This window comes from Aquila chrysaetos, chromosome 13 (genome assembly GCF_900496995.4).
Source record: "Aquila chrysaetos chrysaetos chromosome 13, bAquChr1.4, whole genome shotgun sequence".
In the NCBI taxonomy this organism is placed as follows: Eukaryota; Metazoa; Chordata; class Aves; order Accipitriformes; family Accipitridae; genus Aquila; species Aquila chrysaetos.
This window is the reverse complement of record NC_044016.1, coordinates 15,745,421-15,765,553: the sequence shown is the minus strand read 5'-3', so window position 1 is coordinate 15,765,553 and position 20,133 is coordinate 15,745,421. Positions and strand designations below refer to the sequence as shown.

Here is a 20,133-nt window from a genome sequence, read left to right as displayed (position 1 = left end):
AGTGGACACCTCCAGAGGATCTCTCCTCTTGGATCCCTGCTTTATAGGCATAGGCAAACAAGAAATTCAAAGTTGGGTGTGGAACTGGCTTATAAACATACAAACTAAGAGCTGAATTTCTCCCCTGCCAGATAGTACAGAAGTAGCCACCTGCATTAATCAAGTTGTTCAGTACAGTTCTGTTCACACAAGCCATCAGTGCAGCACTATACAAGTGGAGTGGAAGCACAACAGTTGGTGCGTAAAGCCTAACATGTGAAGTACATGCACTTTGTACAGGCAGCCTTTCCAGTCTAAGACCTCTCTTCCAAGACCATGTTTTACACAAGGCAGTAAAACTCCCAAGAAGTATTTGATTTAAAGGTCTCACTAGGGTCTTCTAAAACTAATTCCCATACATAGGTGATGATGACTACTGCCCTTCCTAGCTACACAGCAGCCATAGTGTACTGATCCTATGGTGGGATCGAACAAGCTGCAAAGGAATTGGACTCTCAAGAACAGGAATTTTAGCAGAGCTCTTGCATCTGAGTAGATTCAAAATCTTGCAGTTACCTTAACTAGCATGGTAATCTTAAAAAGGAGGTGCCAAAGTCCCTCCAGAAGACAAGACAAATGCCCCAGAAGGAGATGCCACAAGTCTCTCCAAAGGATAAAACAAAAACAACACCCCCACTAAAGCAGCCTGATGCATAGCTTAGCTGACCTCTGAGCAAGACACAAAGCTGTTAACATGTTGCTTGTCAAGATAGATGCATGGTGCGCACCTAGAAACAGCAACTGGTACAAGCAGTTGGTGGAAAATACACTATGTGGCCAATAAGGTCCTCAAACCAAAACAGAGTTCCCCAGATCACCCCCGTGTCCAAAACAGACTGCACCAAGTCAAATGCTCATCCTTCCTTTGTGTTACATAAACCACTGTAGGTGCACCAAATACAAAACAAAACATGAGCAAGTGTGACATTCAGTAGAGTTGTTTCACTTGCTTACTCTGAACTAATGTATGCACACCTCACCTCAACCTTAGGGTAGAAAAAGAAAGAAGAGACTGTAAATGTATTCTGACTCAGCAGCAGGGGAGGGGGGGGAATCAATTGGCAACACAGTCTTGAGTGTAGAATTAGACATACTAGCTATATTTTGTTCTTTTTCTTACTATCTTTGAGGATAATCAGAGCTGTTAAGAGTTGAGAGAAGAGGTAAGCCATCACAACTTTATATATTAGTCTTGCTTGCTTTTACCTATTTTAACAAATATAGGACCACCCCTTTAGAATAAGTTTTACAAGTCTACAGACTTCCAAAAAGTTAGTATGAATTGCCACAGGCTTTGGATTCCACTGGAGCTCTTAATGACCAGCAACCGCAAGGGGCAGCACCCAGAAAGCAACTGTTGCTTTTCTTCGCAAAAATACCCACACTTAAACAGGACAGGTTTATGTTTTTTCTCCACAGACGCTAAGGGGGAGTTTATACCATACTACTTCATCACCAGTACAGATGCAAGACTATTGGGTATCTGTTCTATTTTTCAGGACTTTTATTTTGTACACAAAGTTTTAAAAGCCAAAGAAAACTGAAAATTTTTAGCATTTCCCTGAAGCCAACATTTTCTAAATTAACATGAAAGTTGGTTACTCTACTCCTGCACTTAACAATTCACGTAGAGTAAATTGAAAGCACTGGAATAACAAGCTTTTTCTGCCACAAAACATTTTCCTTGAAAAGCTTCCATAGCATGAACAGGCTTTGCTGTTTTATATTCGAGGACTAGGCCTTCTCCCGTTTCAGTTTTAATTAGTTTGGTATTGACAGCTTTACCAGCATTGCTAAAATTAGTACTTAGTCTTATAATAGCTTCAGATGGAAGGTTAGGAACTATAGCTTTCAAGTCTATTGTCGATTCCTGCCCAAAATTGAGAACCATCATAAAGACTCTGTCTAACCCATCCAATTCCCTCACATACACAAAAACATTACTGTCATTCCAGATGTAGCACATCCACCCCCGATGAATGGGGAGCTCACTGTTGCGAAGTAAAGTTAGCTCTCTGTACAAATTCAGGGTTGAGTTGGACCAGGTCATCTGGATCTGCAACAGTAGGCATTAAGAGGGTCATTTTGTTGCACTGAATGTAGGAAATACTACTTACCTCTCACACCCACACAGTCTTCTGAGAACACACCCATTAGGATTCTGTTTTGACAATTATCTCTTCAAATTTGTCTGCGAATTCCACTGAAAAACTGCTTTTTCTTAGGCACTTCCTTGGCATTTGTGGAGTGGCAGAGACAGATGTTACTAGGCATGACAGAATTTCGCCAGCACTGTTTCTTCCTCCCACAGCATCCTTACAGTACCGTTTATTTGGGAGAAAGCCACTGCCATTCAAGGCTTGATACTGAACTTTTTTCATTGAGTCTAATCTACTGAAGTCACAGGGTTTGTTTCATATTTTTCCTGTCTTATTCTTTTCTGTCTTCAATTCTGGTCAGCACTGTAGATCAGCAAAATCTATTTGATTCACTGCTCTACTTACATTAGAGATGGTCTATGTTAAGTTCTTGTTACAAGGCCAGTGCTTTCTATAGTCACAGAAATGAAAAGAAAAAAAAAACCAAAACAGATTTCAATTTCATATTAAAATCATTAAAAGGATGTTAAAGAGCTAAATTGCCACATCTGCATCATAATTGCAGTTGGTCTGCTTAAATTAATATAGATGAAGTAGGCCCCTTGCTGGTGCAAGGATTTCCTGTTCTAATAAGAACTGTGAGTATTCAGTGCTTTTTCTTCCGTTGAGTTTGTTCTTACTGCCAATTCCCACTAAGTAAAAGAAGTCAGAGAAAAATAGATACATTACAATACTTTTAGACTATTAGTTTGTCACACATAGGTACCTACTTCAACATTTACACTTTGGTAGTCAGAGTTAACAGGTAACCAGCTACTGTTGCCTTCAGTAAAACCAGCATTAACTTTGCCATTCCACTGCATGGGGGATTTCTCTGGAAAGGTCACCTAGAAAATAAAGTGGCAATTAGTATATTAAGAAGTTATCCCTTAAATAGCATGTTCTCACATCTTTCAAATGATTGCCATTTCAGTATTGCTTTCTTTGGTTTAATAAGGAGGATATAATCCTGCTCCAAATCTAAAGAGAAAATAAGAATCAAGACAGTTCCTGAAATGGAGAATGGATGGTCTCATGGATACAGCATCACTGGGTAAAATGTGAAATTCCCAAATGACTCCAGTAGAATTGCCTCCCCTTGCAACAGATGGTTGGATAAAAGTTTACTAATGACAGCTGGGATATTCTGATAAATATCTAGACATGCAGTGAGTGAATATATGAGTCCTAAGAAGAGATGCTGTTAAAATAACAGTAAACAACTAGTAAATGCTTTTCAGTGTCTGTTCTTTTGTAACCATCACACTTTTCACCTTAGAACTCTTCAAGCTTACATTTGCAAGGGGTATAATTTGGACAGGATTGTTTGTGTTAGAAAGATAAAATTATTCCCAAGTGCAAAAACTATTGAAAACCAGCTTTTAGCTGATTAAAAAGTGTCAATGTAAAAAGTCTGAAGTTCTCATTTTGAAGAATTCAGAAAAATTCTGATAAAGCTTCCTCATTGTTATTGAAGAGCTGCCAAAAGATCCGACACTTAAACTTAATGATATAAGAGGGCATAAAATATTTTGCACATACTTGGAGTGTTTGTTTTCCATGAAAACTATTTTTCATATAAAGGCCACTTTTCAATACAATCTGTCAGAACAGCAGCTCAACAAAAGAAATTGTCACTTTGCTTTGTGACATTACAAATAACGGGTTTCTCCTTTTAGCATGTTCTGAAAAGCAGGGGAAAAAAAAAAAATCCTAAGTTTTCAACACTGGTAATGCTCCCTTTCATCTTTACCTCTTCAAGCTTCTCCTGAAGTGTTTCAAATGCTGGGGCTAAAAACTATACCCTGAGCAAATACTCTCCATCTTTCTAAGACACTCATTAATCAGGGAATCTTCTTCTCCAGATTGAGTGAAGAGTGGTTTTGCATTGTTACAAAGCTGTGAGCCACAGGGTAGCCACTGAAAAACAGTAAACCCCAAGGTGTCAAGGGCAAGCCACTTCTCTGGAGAGTATCATTCTGTCAGCAGTAATCAGCAGCAGTAAGAAAATGCAGGAGATATTTTGACCTAGGTGTTTCTCAGAAAAAATGAGATTTCCTTTTAAACCAGAGAATCATTTCCCCTCATCTGAATCAGACAAACCTGGCGATGATCCCATGCTTCTTGAAGTACCTCTTTCCCTTCGATACAAAGCTAGCCAACAGTGTTGGTAACATCATTGGAGTCTGTCTCATTCCTACCAGAGGCTTTCCAGAGCATTTGCCATAGGACCATGTTCTCATGGTGCTCAGATATGGTCAGGAGAGGCAGAGCTGAGCTGTTCCTTTTGGGCATGACTTTTTCCAGTCATGCCCATGCATCTCGGGCAATGAGACACAACAGAAGTCAGGTATGATCATAGAAGAGACAAGAAATTACAGGGGCTGAACGTGAAAGCTTTTAAGTTATGCAGGTCAGCACAGTGTGAAAGGCACAGAGACTTTGTTTTAATCCCTTGACCTTGAATAAACTTCTGAAAATTTCTGTAAACTAACAAACATCCTGTCATGTGTTACTATGATCAAGTGAGCTAGCCACCTGGTTCCCAGGCTCAGGTACCTAAATCCTTTAGAAAAACAGATCTAAAAAACAAATCAAAAACCCCTGTGTGACAAGCAGAAGCCACTTCTGCTTGCCACCAGGCAATACTAAGCAGGGGCTGGTCTGCACTCCCACCCCTTTCTGGAGATCCTTTCTTCAGAGCTTGGGCACATTGTGGAGGGCTGTGGCTTAGGCAGGTGCCTTTACACAGTCAGAGCAAAGCAGTCAGCAGAAGATGGTGACTGTAGCTACGGTCTCTCATGAACTCTGATGTCCTTTAAATAGCAGCCAGGAAATAATGGACTTTGACATAGTGACTAGGGTACTTCTGTGGGAGGAAGGACAGAGACTCAATTCCTCTTACCTTCAATGACTGCAACACACCTCTCCTAACCACTAGCCCAGGCTCAGTGTTGGCACTTGCTGCCCCTTCTGCTGAAGTGAAACAAAGCAACACCACTGCAAACCACGCAAGACCGATCTGGCAGAGGACAGAAATCAGGGACCATGATTGCAGTCTAGCAGTTCAGACACACAGGAAGGCCTTGGTTCTGGTCTCTGGCCTGGCCATTTCCATGTGCTGTCCAATGATTTTGCCATGGGGAACACAGAAAACCAGCTAAACAGTGAGAAAGACTGCATTTGGTTAACAAAACAAAAGTTCTCGTATTTTTGAAACATCTGTTACTCAGAACTAAACAACAACAGGATCAGAGTTTATCCGCTCTTACATTTTCTGATGCAATGTTCTCCATGCCTATTTCTTCACCATAGTAAGTTACAGGAGTACCAGGGAGGGTTAAAAGCAGCATGTTCATAACATTGATGTACTCCTTCCCAATCCGAGATGAAATCCGAGCAGCGTTAGGACTTCCAACCTGAAGAAAATATCATTCTGTTAAACACATTATAAAATTCCATGCATATGTGAAATTGGTTAACTAATCCAACAAGGTAGTAGGTTGTTTTTTTTTTCTTTTTCTTTTTTCTTCCCCCTCCAGGCCTGTGAGGGCAATTATCTTTTTTATCTTGGTGCCAGTACAAAATTCTGCCCCAAATAATTTAGTACACAGAAGCCCTGCCAGCAGCACACGAGGCAGAAGTGAGGAGAGATGACAATTAACAACTTTCCACAATTACAGTTCCCTCAAGATTTCTGTCATTTCCTCCACTGTGTGAAGGTGGTGCTTGTTTTGAAAATACCTCTTGCATATCCCAAACATGCTCCCTAGCAAAGACCAGCAAGGTTTTAAGTTAACTGCCCTCAGCTTCCCGCTGTGTTGTTCCCTGGCCCCAGGTTGTCTCCAGAATCCATTATTGCACTGAGTCAGTTTACAGCCAAAGATAATTGTACCAATCCCATCCTCACTGGTGGTTTAAGCCAATGCCCCATACTACATTAGACACCGAGGGAGAGGCATGATCATAAATTCCCTTCTGTCACCCTTGCACAGGGAGTGTAACTGTTATCAAAGGGCAGGACAGCCAGCCAGCTGTCCAATGCCAATGACTCCAACTACAGCAGCTGAGAGTTTCACATGGGTATCTACTACAGCTCAGCCATGGGCTCAGGCTGCTGCTGATCCCACTGAAATCAACATGTGTGCGAAGGGGGGACGGTCCTATCACTGTTAGAGGAACTACCACCTATAGGTTTCTATCAGCTATAGAACAGGCCCTTCCTGTAAGTGTTGGTCTAGGATTCTTACCACCCAGTTTGGCCATTTTCCTGCAGGCATGTTTTTCATCCACAAGTTGACAGCTTCAAAAATGCTGTTGCCTGATAGATTTTTCATGTTAATTAGGTTGAAATTGAAGGGGAAATCTGCTTCTTGGATAAAAGCTGCTCCATAATACATCATTGTTGCCTCAATGTCTTCCTTTTCATCACCATCAGAACCCATAAATCTACAAAGAAGTGCACAAATACCTCTTTTGGCTCATTCTTGGTTTGCACAGAGCAGAAGGAAGCTAGGAATGGTGTTGGACATAAATATAAAATAACACAGCATTAAGAATTACGTTTGCTTCTTGCCTCCCCATCAAAAAAGATTAATAGAGAGAAACAACATTTTGTAAAGCAGACAAGGAGACAAGAAGATATATTTCTTGGAAATTTCTGAAGAAAAATCTACAAGAGTCAATGCAAGGCTGCAAGTATCTGACTGAAGTCTTGCCTTTCTGAATCCATATCCACACACTCCATTCCAGCAATTTCCATGTTTTCCTTTACAGAAAAGGACCTGGGGTCATCCCAATTTGAACATGACCCAGTGATGTGCCCTTGCAGCAGAGGTGGCTAATGGTATCCTGGGCTGCATTAAGAGGACTGTTCCCAGCAGGTTGAGGGAGGTGATCCTTCTCCTTTACTCAGCACTGGTGAGGCTACACCTGGAGTGTGGTGTCCAGTTCTGGGCTCCTCAGTACAAAAGAAACATGGACATACTGGAGAGAGCCCAGCAAAGAGCCCCTAAGACCATTAAGGGGCTGGAGCATCTCTCCTATGAGGAGAGGGTGAGAGAGCTGGGACTGTTCAGCCTGGAGAACAGAAGTCTTAGGGGGATCTCATCAACGTATGTAAATACATGAAGGGAGGGTGCAAGGGCGATGGAGCCAGGTTCTTTTCAATAGTGCCCAGTGCCAGGACCAGAGGCAATGGGCACAAACTGAAACACAGGAGGTTCCCTCTGAACACCAGGAAACACTTTTTCACTGTGAGGGTGACCAAGCCCCGGCACAGGTTTCCCAGGGAAGTTGTGGAGTCTCCATTCTTGCAGATGTTCAAAAGCCATCTGGACAAATTCCTGTGCAACTGGCTCTAGGTGGCCCTGATGAGCAGGGGGGCTGGACTAGATAACCTCCAGAGGTCCCTTCCAAACTCAATCATTCTGTGATTTTAACAATCTCTGACTGTGAGTCTGACATGAACTGCACTATTAATAGTACACCATAAATCAGCCACAGGGCTGATTAATTACAGTGTCTCTGTAAGCTGAATGGTCGCCCATTCTTGTACAGTCTGTAGATACCACAGAGCTACCGAGACCAATTCATTTCCTTCCCTTCACACATTGGGGAGAAGATAGCATAGCCTATGCACCGCTATTTGCGTTTAAGGAAGAAAACTTTTTGTGGTATATGTTACTAAAAAAACATTTTATTGCTAGCAAGAGGGTGATAAATATTAGAGAGAAATTCACTAGCTGTAATAATGATTACCTGTATCGGCCAGGTTCACTGCTGAACTGATTCATGGTTTGACGGAAGCTACGGATGATATCATGCATACCAACTTGCATAGTTGTGTAGTCATGGTAGAGCTGAGAATAAGCTGTGATACTCTCCTTGAAGAATACAATATTTCCCATTAGTTCACCAATATTTTAGATTTCAGAACTCTCCAAATTCTTCCCATCCTTTCCTGAGACAATGCACCAGTCCAGAAAAATTTTAACTGAAATGAGTTTAGCATACCAACACTAACAGCACAGAGCTGAACTGCACTTGGGGAACTCTAAAGATATGTTAGAAGAGGGCTAATTATTTTGGATCCCATCCTTCAGGAGGTAGAGTCCACCCGCAGCACTAATCAACCGAGCCCATCTGCAGCAGCAAGCACAGCAGGTGCTGTGGCCACACACCAGGCTGGGAAGATGGACAACATTGTTGTGGTAACTTATAAAGGCAACGATACTTGTGGAGGTTGACCAGTTTTATGTGATCCCAAACTCCACATGGGAATGGTGTCTTAGTGCTGGCACTATCTGGGAATGTCACCAAGTTTGCTACTTCAGCAAAAGCAAACAGCATAAATAACAGAGCGCATGCTTCTGAATGTGTCTGGCCACCTCTCACTGTGACACACTGCCAATACGAGGTTTTTTGTTTTACTCTGATTCCTACTAGCAATGTAGAAGAAATACATGCCAGTGGCTGTTACAGAATCCCAAGCAGGCAAGAGCTCTGAGCTTATGTCCTGTAGTGGGCTCCCCAGAGACAACCAATCAACTACTAAAATCACAAGACTGGTCTTTTTAGAATGTAAATTGAAAAGCAAATTATTTTAAACAGAAAATTCAAAGCAACAGTGTCAGAACAGAAATGGGAAGTGTATATGGACAATTCTCCTCCCGCCCACAGCACTCCTCCTTGCAGGTATCTCACTGACATACGTCCTCAGCCCAGGGGCTTCTTTCTTGTATGGGCTCCTTCTGCAGAGCGCCTGGGAGCCACCTCCCTCCCAAGGGACACGGCTGACCCAGTCTTCCTAAAGCCACAGTTAAGACCCGAAAGAGTAAAACCATACACTCTCTCGCCCCAGTAGGAAATACAGGAAAAAAAGCAAAGACAACATATACATTACTGGATTCTGGGACTTGTTTACTTGAGGCTCATCTCGAAGATGTGTTGCTTCTAAAAGAAATTTAACAGCGCTGAAACTAAATCCATCGATTCCTTTGCTGAGCCAAAATTTGATAATATCCTAGACAAAGGTAAAAATTGAGAAGTCCAAGTGAGCCCACCCCATTCAAAATAGTATATACTTAAAAAGAAAAATAAACCTGTTAGGAGGTATTAATATGTAACAATTTATTTTTTAATTTGTACTTCAAATTTTACTAGAAGTTAAAGTGAGTCACGTCGATCTAAAGTCAAACTAAGATCTAAATCAAGCATATCTAATTATTTCATCCAGTATAAAAAAGAAAAAAACTGGTCTCTGTAACTTCTCCAGTAATTCAGAAGACCAAAGCCAGGGCATGCCTTGCTAAAAGCCATTTCCCATCTCATCCATCAAAACAATTGGGCTAGTGCTAAGCGCTGATGTTGGTGAACACCTGTCATGGTTGCACACAATTAGAACACATGGATTCAAATATGCAAGAATATGTTGTTCTGCATAGACCTCGTGGCACCAATTTTCTTTTTATACAATAGAGCTCTTAAAACATTTGTTCTCTCTTATTTGACTGATGTGAAAGTTTTTAGTTTATTTTCAGGCTTATTTGTTGACTTGCAATAACATGAAAAACTGTCCAAGTTAACTGCTATCAATTCATGATTTCACTATCAAATTCAGAGGTTAGTGACTATTAGTAAAATTATATCCTACTTCAGTAGCTATTATATTACTACAGTTTTAATTGCTCTAGTTTCAACAAACAACTCTAAAGTTCAGTTCCTCTTGAGTGGTTTCTGCAAGCGTTCTTTTAGACCAGATACTTTTCTTCATCCAAGGACAAGTTTGGGGCTTTTGTGGTTTTGTTTTTTTGTTTGTTTGTTTGTTTGTTGGGGGGGGGGGGGGGGCTGGTGGTGGTGTTTGTTTGTTTTGTTTTTTTAAAGACAGCTATTGAATTGCCTTTTTTTAAATGTATGCAGTACACTTGCCTCAACAGACTGGAGTAGAACCAGTCCGCACTCATGCTTTACAGATTTTTATTTGGCAAATAGACTCTGCCTTACTGAGCTGTACTTTCTCATAGAGCCATTCTGAAAACCGGAGCTCTCGATATGGTGTCTGTCCAATACCGAATCCACCAAAAATTAATTCATGCTTATGCACGTGCTCATCACAAAAGAAACACAAGGTATCAGCAGTGCAAATATCTAATACCAATGTGGTACTCACTACAACAAATCTATTTTTATTTATGCATGAAAGCTACAACATGCTGGCTGCTAAGTTTCATTTCTCTTGCATGCCCTGTTGCTAAACCAAAGTCTTGAGCTTCTCCAGAGGAGTCCATTTGCTTCCTGCTCAGTCCTCCTAACCTTCTGAAACAAGATTTTTAATTAAAATACTAGACAAAGATTATTCTTTAACATGCTGGAACAATTAATGTTCATAAGCATTTACCAAAGGTTGGTGTTACCAGGCCAAACTTACTAGTTTTCATTTCATTTCTTTGCATAGGAAATGCAGCATCTATTTGCTACTGGAGCTTCAGTAATCTATCTGGTACCATTAAAAAAAAAAGTTAGGCAAGACCATTGAAAAATATGTGCAATACTAGGAAAAAAGGTGGAAGTGGCAAGACATGGTGTTAAGGGAAGTATCAAGACAGAGAGGTTACTGGTGGAATTCTTCAAGGATCAGTCTCAAAAGCAGTCTCATTTCATGCTTTAGTTAACAAGTATGACCAAAAGTGTTTTGTTTCTTCATGCACACACAGTACCTGCAGGAAGGGGAGACGCCCCACAGACAGTGAGACCATCACAGTACTACTGGGCAGCTGTGAAGACTACTGCCAAGTGCACCAAAATTCAACAGTACAAAGTAGCAAACACTTAGGAACTACATCAAAACACTTGAGGTAGCTGTATGACCTCATGGGGTATAGCTTTAAGGGAAAAAAAAAAAGAAAAAAGCAGCAATTGTCAGACTCCCCATGTTCAGGCCCACTTCTCCATATTTTTATGAATTCTACATTGTCTGCTGGGAGACATGATGCAGACAAGCATGAGGTTTCATGAGAGCACCACCCCCTTACCTTGGTGACTCACTCGTGCTGTGATGGCTATCTGTCTCTCTCCCCTGTAAAGTCATCAGAGATGTGGACAGATTGAAACTCACTATCTCCCCTTATCCACAAGCCCAGGCATTCCTTGTAATTCAAATCAGCATTTCCTAGCTTTCTTGAAAATGCAAATATCTCTTTGCTAAAACAAGGTGCTATTCCCACATTTGACTGGCTAATTAACAGCTCCTTGTATCAACAGATACAAAAAATTCTCTCCAAGTGAGTGATTCAGTTCTGTTTCAGCACAGGCTTCAGTTCGAGAGCTGCTTTACCATCCACATCAATCCTTCCATTAGTTGTTGTCCTTGATACAACATTCAAACGCCCTAAGTGCCTTCATTCTTGGCTCTTGATGGAGACTAGAGCTGAAAGCAGTTAACTGCTTCCAGACAGCAGTCACGTTGGATTACTTGAGTACTAGCACCAACTTCAAAGCAAGCAACAGCAATCCTAGGACACAGAGGGAGAAGTATCTATGCCACTGTACAAGGTTCTGCCCAGACATTTTTTCTGTTCAATTTGTTTAATTCTGGCCATCCGCATTTGAGAAAATCCTCAGGCTGGAAGCACTCCGAGGAGTAAGTAGCAGCTAAACAAAGGGACAGAGAGTCTCTCACTTCAGGGATGATTGGAAAAGCCCCCCCCCCCCCCCCATTTAATCTTAACAAATGCTGAAGGGGGATGTTGTCAGAGCTGAAAAACAAATAAGCATAAACAAGGGTGGGAAAAGCTATTTCAGCTGAAAGACAGGTTTCATTCATAGAGAGCTAACTATGAACAGTTTGCAAATAAGATTAGACGGGAAAGTAGAGGGCTCCTGAAGCACCAAAGCAATTTTAAGATAGTCTTTAGTGGGAAGAAAAAGGGAAAGGGAGCTCCTTGTAAAGTGCAATAGCCTGTTTCAAAAACCCATCAAGATCTTGCCAGGCACTTGTGAGAGCAGGGGACTTAAACAAAAAAAGCAATAGTCATATCTTCTTAAAATCCAGAGGACTGCAACACCACCCACTGCCAATACTTCCACTCAAGGACAATTTTATTTGGATTTTTTTTTTTTTTTGGTTGCCTGTTTGCTTTTTAATTAAAAAGACTTTAAGCAAAGTAGCTCCAATACTGGAAACATTACAGCATAAAGCTTGAATTTTGCTTATAAACTTAATGTTTGTCTAGACACTTTTTTGTTTCAGTTGTTTACATATGCTGCAATCCTTGAATTACTTCCAACTAGATTGTAAATCATGTAGCACAAATAATCAGAGAAATTAAGTGCAGAAATAGCTGCTTTGCTGTTGGCACAGCAGCAGTGGGTTACATACTTACATGGATTTCTTGTTGGACAGCAAGGTTGCGAAAATTTAAGTCTGGTTGTTCTTTCCCAAACTGATGAAAATAACACTGCTTTCTCACATCATCAAACTGCCAGCTGGAATTCCCAAAGACACTCACCTGCTCATATAAGGGAGGGGGGGTAATCAGAACTCCTAATTTAACAAACATTTACTCCTATGCATACTTTAATATGTGATGCATTACAAGCATATAATAAAGCACAAAATGCCTAATCAATGGCCTAAATTTTGAGTAGATTTTGGTGCTTATATTTTACATTTCCTTCTCCTGCTCGTTGCTCTCCCTTTAGTTGTGCTTCACCACATATATTTCTTGTTCAATGTTCTGGGGGTATTTTTGTTTGTTTTTTAAAGTAGACTTTCACTAGGAATTACTCAGAATAGAGGGGAAAACATGGGTGGGAACATTTCTTTTGGAATTGTTTTTCCTAAAACTTATTAAAAATAGCTTTAGTTAACTTAGAGCTTTCTGCAATCTGGTATTATCCCTTTGAAGTGCCAACAACAGTCAGCATATTAAAATGTTAACTTTATCATCATCTCTGTAATAAAAGATTCCAAAAGCTAAAATAGCTCTTAAGACTCAAAGTTTAAAGAGAAATTATACTAGCTGGTACAAAATATTAATTCCACCTTGAGTTTTTAGAACACACAAGTTCCTAATCATGCACCCATCAGTTCAAATTTCAAATAAATATATTTGAAATAGGCAACACGCTTTCTGGCCTGATCACCTTCCAGAAAAAAGAAGGAAGCCAACACACTGTTTTGTTTCCCTTCCCACCAACTATGATTTCAGAGGAGCTGAGCTGAAGTTTCTAGAGCAGAGTACCCAGACACAGAAGGGGGCACATGTGAACAGCTCGCACACAACTATCCCTTTTTTGTTTGTTCAGTGAGTGAAGATTTAACACTGAGGTAAAGAAACAAAAGTAATTTTTTAAATTCTGTTTGAAATAGGAACTCCTCCCCTCTGAGCTCATTTAAGTCTTAATCTGCACTAGCTCAATTAGTAACATCAGTTTGTACATCTCGACAGTCATTTATAACCCAGCATACATTGGGACAATTATGTTACAGCTGCTTTTGCTATGCAGCAGCCTGCATCCAGCTTGGGATTTGCACACGTCCTTTCCCGTGTTTACCCAGTTGTTTGGAGGAGTGACTGAACCAGCAGTCTGTGTGCAGTCCTGCCAGATGTAGTAGTCCGTGTACTTCCCAGTCCGATTGCGACTCAGCTGAAACCATCGGTGTTTGTCACTTGTGTGGTTTGGTATTAAATCCATTATCACCTTTAGCCCTTAAAAGTCAAACCATAAAAAACCCTATTAAATTTAGCCTTTCAAGACAAAGTTCACATTTTTTCTTAATGCAGTATCACAAGTGTTTGGGCTTCTTCCATCCCAGAGGTCTGGGAAAAGAGGCAGGCAAAAAACCCCACAGAAAGCCCCAGACTACCAACACAGTTAGACTAACTAGAGTCTGCAAGCAGCTGCAACACATCTTGCTGGTACTGTTCTCCGCAGCCCATTGCTGGGGAGGGAAAGAAGGGGGAAGAAAAAAATCAGAACAGATTTCTGCTGTTATGAACCACTTCCACTAACTCTGACTTCGACATCTGTCTCTCACCTCCCAAGTGGGAAAGGCACTTCACCAGTCTAGCATCAGTGAACACACGTTCTTCCTCACCCTTCCTAAAGACTAGACATTTTTTGAAATCCCAAATGTTTTTGGGACTGGCAAACCATTTTCCATTCAGCCCAAGAGCCGTAAGGGGAAACACCTGAGTAAACATTTGGTCTAAGGCATAAACACACCAACCAAGTATGCAATCGCAGGAAGGAAGCATATGTTCCCTTCCAATCCTGTAATGGTCTTTCTGCTTTCTTCAGAAAGCAGCCAGTCATAAAATGCAGCCAGAAACAACTGTATCTCAGCCTTGATCCCCCAGACTGTCAATGCCCATACCATATGTGATAGCATATGTCCATACATTCTGTATGGTACGTCTCACTATTTTGATGGTTTTAATATTCTGTACCAGCCGTGGAAACTGGTTTGCTGCTAGACGACTGTAAAAGTGAGATTTGGTAAATAGTTATTAGAAATCTTATACTAACACTATGATTGAAACAATAGACAATAGTACAGCCAAGCAATTAACTAGCAGAGGTAGTTACTCATAAGTTTTGCAGTTCTTTGCTCTTGTGACTAGATGTTCCTGTACACTAGATGAGAACAATGTTGAAACTGACCACATGTGATTGAAACTGCATTAAGCTTCAAGATCAAAGAACAAGGACAAGAACAAAGACTTCAAGGACAGCCAACAGAATCTCAAATGGGTCAGTGGTCATACAAGCAGCCCTTCAACTCAGATGAATTCTTCATTGCGCATGATCGGATGTAGGCAGTACTATGATAATCCGTTACAATAATTTTTATGTATATGTATACTAGTCTGATTAATATGTAATTGTTACTCCATATAACCTGTTTGTGCTCAAGCTGTGGCATGCACGCTAGCTGGAATTATCCCCTGTGCATCCAGCACTGCAATAAAGAATGCCTGCTTTCTAAAACTCCAAAACGAGTCTTTGAGAGTTTCTTCGACTGGCTTTTCAGTATCACATGCACAAGGGACCACAGACAGTATGTCAGCCCCCCACCCACAAACACCCTTGTAGGGGACCATGCCTTTCAGAGAACATACAGCAGCCCGATGCTGCTGTTGTAGCTCCCCACACCTTTGGTCCCACTCCCAGCACTACCCCAGCACCCAAGGGTGGGAAACGGCATCACAGGGCTTGCGTTGCTGTGGAGCTAACACATACCCTTCACTGGCACCTCCATCTGCTCCTGCTCAACGCCACCATGGGGGAATTGCCAGATGCACAAACTGAAATCTTAGACCATTACCTAGTGCTACAAAGTACACCTGTATAATATGAGTAAACATCTTTTTAATAGTTATTTTGCACGGAGTTGCAGCTTACCTCTGTCATGTATGGCTGCAAGCAGATTCTCAAAATCGTTCATTGATCCAAACATAGGATCAATATCATAGAAGTCTTCAGCTCCATATCCAAGGTCTTTCAAGGGGGACTTATAGAATGAGGTGATCCAGATGGTTTTTATATTCAAATATATGATATGGTCCAGTTTTTCTTGGATACCTATTTAAAAGAAAAGGGCATCATCTGTTTAGAAAAGACAAAATGCTTTTGTTGAAATAAGTTTGCCGTGGGCTCAAAGATGGTACACAGGTCCCTTTGATACATAACCATCCCATTTTCACTGATCTCGGGTAGCAGGGCAATCTTGACATTTCTTCAGGGATGGCATGAGATCACAGAATGGAAACCATTCAAAGCCACTTTTACAAGGAAGGTAAAACAGGAACTAAAAAAAAATCAGATCAAACCAAATTTCTATTCTGTATTATAAAAATGTTTACAATTTCATTTAATAAATTTAACACTCACTTTTGAAAACAAGGTCTTATATTTTGTTACAACACAGCAACAGCACTGCTTTCCCATTCCAAGGAACATCAATTAATCCTCAGACCACCCAAAGGGAAGCACAATTTTAGTGCAAAGATCCCAGGTTTTCCCTACCTTAGGAAAAGTCTCTTACAGGGTTTTCCTGTTGTTTTCTGTAAGGGCACCTCACTCCAGCCTCCTCTAGTATTTTTAAACCCAAGACTTTCCTATCTTTCTGACATGTTGCAACTGGCATGCAACTACAGAAACAGTTTCTTCTCTTCACTTGCCAGCAGAGTATATTATAGCTTACGCTTCCTGTTTAGAAATTTATTGTCCATTACAGTGTTGAGCCTTCCCTTTCTGAAACAAAGTCTCAGCTAAGCTACTGATAAGTGACACTGTGTCTTGGTATCAGGAACCCCTTCTCAATGCATTCATAAGAGCTCAAAAACTTTTAGACCATGGACAAAGAGTAACACATCTTTCTCTCCTCTTTGTCAGTTTTATTTTTCCTCAGTTTTCCTTGTGGAAAGGCAGCCAATAATAACATGACATAAGTGCTCAGCACCATCCATCCTCCTGATTGACCTCAGTTTTGTGGAGATACTTTACTCTGATGGCAACTGTGCTGCTGCCTGCTCTCAGCCCCACCTCTAAACATTCGTTCTAACTCCAGGCTTAGACTTAGCAACTTGAACAAGCAACTGCTAAATTTATTCATGACAATGTGAATTGCCATTAATGATTAGTCATACAACTTTTCTTCCCTTCTCCATTAGGGTGGCTTTCTCTATTGGACTCTATGATGATTCTGGTTTTTTTTTTTCCCTGTGTATATATATACACACACACATACATACACATACAACTGCCACACAGCTTTGCACATACCAAGAATGGAAATTCCACCCACCTTTCAGATCCCCATTCCCATCCATGTTGCTGTCCTTGAAGGAACGAGGATAGATCTGATACATAGGACTAGCCTGCCACCAGTCAAGGCACTTTGGAGAGAGAGCAATAATCGCTATTGTAGTGCACACAAGCACAACAGCAGCGGCAATTATAAGCCAGAAGAGAATCTCCCTGGTGACTCTGTACCGGGCTTGGCTGGAGAACTTCAGCAAGACTTCTTTCGGCATCCCCGCATAGGGCTTCAACAGCGGCTCCTCCATAGCCGCTGGGTCCGCATCAACAACGTGTGGTTTTGGCATTTCCTCTTGGCTACTGGTATCCATCTCCTTGTCATCAAAAGCCTCATTATGAACAAATCCGTTGTTCTCCACACCTCCCTTCTCGCTCAGCTCCATAGGTAAGCTCTTAGCTTCCTCCTCGACCATTTTACTTCATGGGTCTTGTCCTGGAGACTCCTGCCACAGCAAGGAAGTGTTGCCAACACACCTTTGTTCAGTGAAATGAGAAGCAGCGTCATTAGCATCTGGGTTTATGATCAATCCTGACCAACTAGTCAAAGTTCAAAAAGAGACAAAAAGGGCAAAGTGCTCCTGCTCTTCCACATAATAGGCATCTTCAGCAAGATAACAAAATGCCACAAGAAAGCACAGTCTTCCAGGGAGGTAAGCCTATTGCTCATAGCAGCCAAGCAGAGTTATGTTTACTGTTGCACTCTCTGGTACACGAAACTTCTCTTGCTCTTGACAGCAGGGGAAAATTCGGGGGGTTTTACCACTAAAAGATTTAGTAAATATGCAGCTTTCCAGACTGGTCATGGTCTCCCCTGCCTGAAGCAGTCTGAGCATTAATGAGTAATTTAAATATGGACAGAAAGAGAATGAGGTATTGACAACTTCTGGCCCCAAAGCAATAATACAAACTAAGAAGAAAAAATACAAAGGCCGGTTGCCCTTTGTTTCTCACAGCTTAGAAAAACAACCCCCCCCAAACTAACCCAACCCAGCCCACCCACAACTCTTAAGCAGTAATGATAAGCACATACCGATCCTACAATTCACAGCATGTGACAGGTTGCTACACCCAGAACTATACCTGCGTCAGGACAGGATAGCTCTGCACAGGCACAAGCAAGACTCAAGAGAAAAACCCACTGCCCACTTAATTTTTTTTTTTTTTCCAATTTGTTTAGAAGAAAGCAACCTTTCCCTTCTCTCTCTTTCCCCCCTTTATACTACTCTAGCCAGGAAAAAGCATTGCCCAAAGTCTGCACAAGCACGCACAGGTTTACACATCTGCATGACCTAAGCCCCAGCTGCCCTGAAGCCAGCAAGCCCACATCCACCAAGACATACCCTCCAGCCAGTGCCCTCTGCACAAGCATACCAAAGGAAACACAAAGCAATATACATTTGCCAATGAGCTGCCTTAATCACATGTAAAAGCAAACACCTGCCCATGACCATAGGGTCAGGGGCCCAGGGAAACTCCCATGGGCAACTGCAGAGGAGAAAAGGTTGGTTTGGGCCTCAAAAAAGCATTTATTATGTTTGCTGAAAACCATGAGAGAAGTTTATAAACTAATGACTGAAAAAAATCCAGCATGCAATATTCAAATGATTCAAAAATGTGTTATCGCTGCAGTAGCTAAGCTAAGACACCGTCTTTTTCTCTGACAGATTTAATACTTCTTTTCCCCTTACTCAAAGCAGTGCCTGGCAGCAACTTCAGCCTGTGCAGGGTCAGGTAGCTGCCAGAGCATTTGAGATAATGGCAGTAGTTTCAGTGCCTGTAATGCAGTATTGCCAGAAAATTCAAAAGTGGGAAATCATTTGAAAGAGGCTCCCATCTAATGACTCTTCATAGCATCATATCAGTAGAGTTGTAAATGTTTCCAGGCAGGCTCATTCCAAGTTTTTCCTACCAGGCTAATGGGAACTGGGAACAACCTCCCTGCATTTGTAGAAAATACAAAGGATGTACTCATGCTAGAAGACAACTTGTCATGGTTTAACCCCAGCCAGCAACTAAGCACCACGCAGCCGCTCACTCACTCCCTCCCCACCCAGTGGGATGGGGGAGAAAATCGGGAAAAAGAAGCAAAACCCACGGGTTGAGATAAGAACAGTTTAATAGAACAGAAAAGAAGAAACTAATAATGATAATGATAACACTCAAAATGACAACAGCAATAATGAAAGGATTGGAATGTACAAATGATGCGCAGTGCAATTGCTCACCACCCGCCGACCGGCACCCAGTTAGTCCCCAAGCGGTGATTCCCCGCCCCCACTCCCCCCAGTTCCTATACTGGATGGGACGTCACATGGTATGGAATACCCTGTTGGCCAGTTTGGCACAGGACAGAGCCAGGGCAGCTGACCCAACTTCTTGTGCCCCTCCAGCTTTCTCACTGGCTGGGCATGAGAAGCTGAAAAATCCTTGACTTCAGTCTAAACACTACTTGGCAACAACTGAAAACATCAGTGTTATCAACATTCTTCACATACTGAACTCAAAACATAGCACTGTACCAGCTACTAGGAAGACAGTTAACTCTATCCCAGCTGAAACTAGGACACAACTGCATGACAAAACAGCAAAGTGTTAACAGTGACACCTGAATAAGATTTTAGTGCTTCATTTTCCTTTTTCTGTTTCTCTCTGTAACATCACACCTGACACATAAGCCTGCAGAGCCAAGGCCAGCCATGCTGTTGGTTTACTTGGTACCACACCATGACTGCATCGTTGTGGTGGGTTTACCCTGGCTGGACACCAGGTACCCACCAAAGCCGCTCCATCACTCCCCCTCCCCAGCTGGACAGGGGAGAGAAAATATAACAAAAGGCTCATGGGTCAAGATAAGGACAGGAAGAGATCCCTCACCAATTACTGTCACAGGCAAAACAGACTCAACTTGAGGAAAATTAACTTACTTTATTACCAATCAAATCAGAGTAGGATAATGAGAAATAAAAACTAAGTCTTAAAACACCTTCACCCCTCCCCCCCTTCTTCCTGGGCACAGCTTCACTCCTGATTTTCTCTACCTCCTCCCCCCAAGCAGCACAGGGGACAGGGAATGGGGATTGGGGTCAGTTCACCACGTGTTGTCTCTGCCGCTCCTTCCTCCTCAGGGGCA

At 41.7% G+C, this 20,133-nt stretch overlaps 1 protein-coding gene across 1 annotated transcript; it reads right to left on the bottom strand.

Annotated features, from left to right (window-relative positions):
• Positions 1–88: 88 nt before the first annotated feature.
• On the bottom strand, positions 89–17,584 carry SLC3A1 (solute carrier family 3 member 1). Its single transcript, XM_030034670.2, has 10 exons — positions 16,990–17,584; positions 15,585–15,764; positions 13,734–13,888; positions 12,560–12,685; positions 9,082–9,201; positions 7,938–8,062; positions 6,428–6,626; positions 5,450–5,596; positions 2,909–3,025; positions 89–2,095 (listed from the first exon to the last, which is right to left on the bottom strand). The coding sequence occupies exons 1-10, from the start codon at positions 17,414–17,416 to the stop codon at positions 1,655–1,657; spliced, it is 2,037 nt and encodes a 678-aa protein (XP_029890530.1). The 5' UTR covers positions 17,417–17,584; the 3' UTR covers positions 89–1,654.
• Between the last annotated feature and the right edge of the window lie 2,549 nt (positions 17,585–20,133).

Coding starts and splice junctions, on each gene's coding strand:
- SLC3A1 (XM_030034670.2), bottom strand. CDS start 17,416: ATGGTCGAGGAGGAAGCTAAGAGCTTACCTATGGAGCTGAGCGAGAAG. Junction 13,889..15,584: donor TGCAGCCATACATGACAGAG/GTAAGCTGCAAC, acceptor TTGACTTTTAAG/GGCTAAAGGTGATAATGGAT. Junction 5,597..6,427: donor GAAAATGGCCAAACTGGGTG/GTAAGAATCCTA, acceptor TATTTTCTTCAG/GTTGGAAGTCCTAACGCTGC.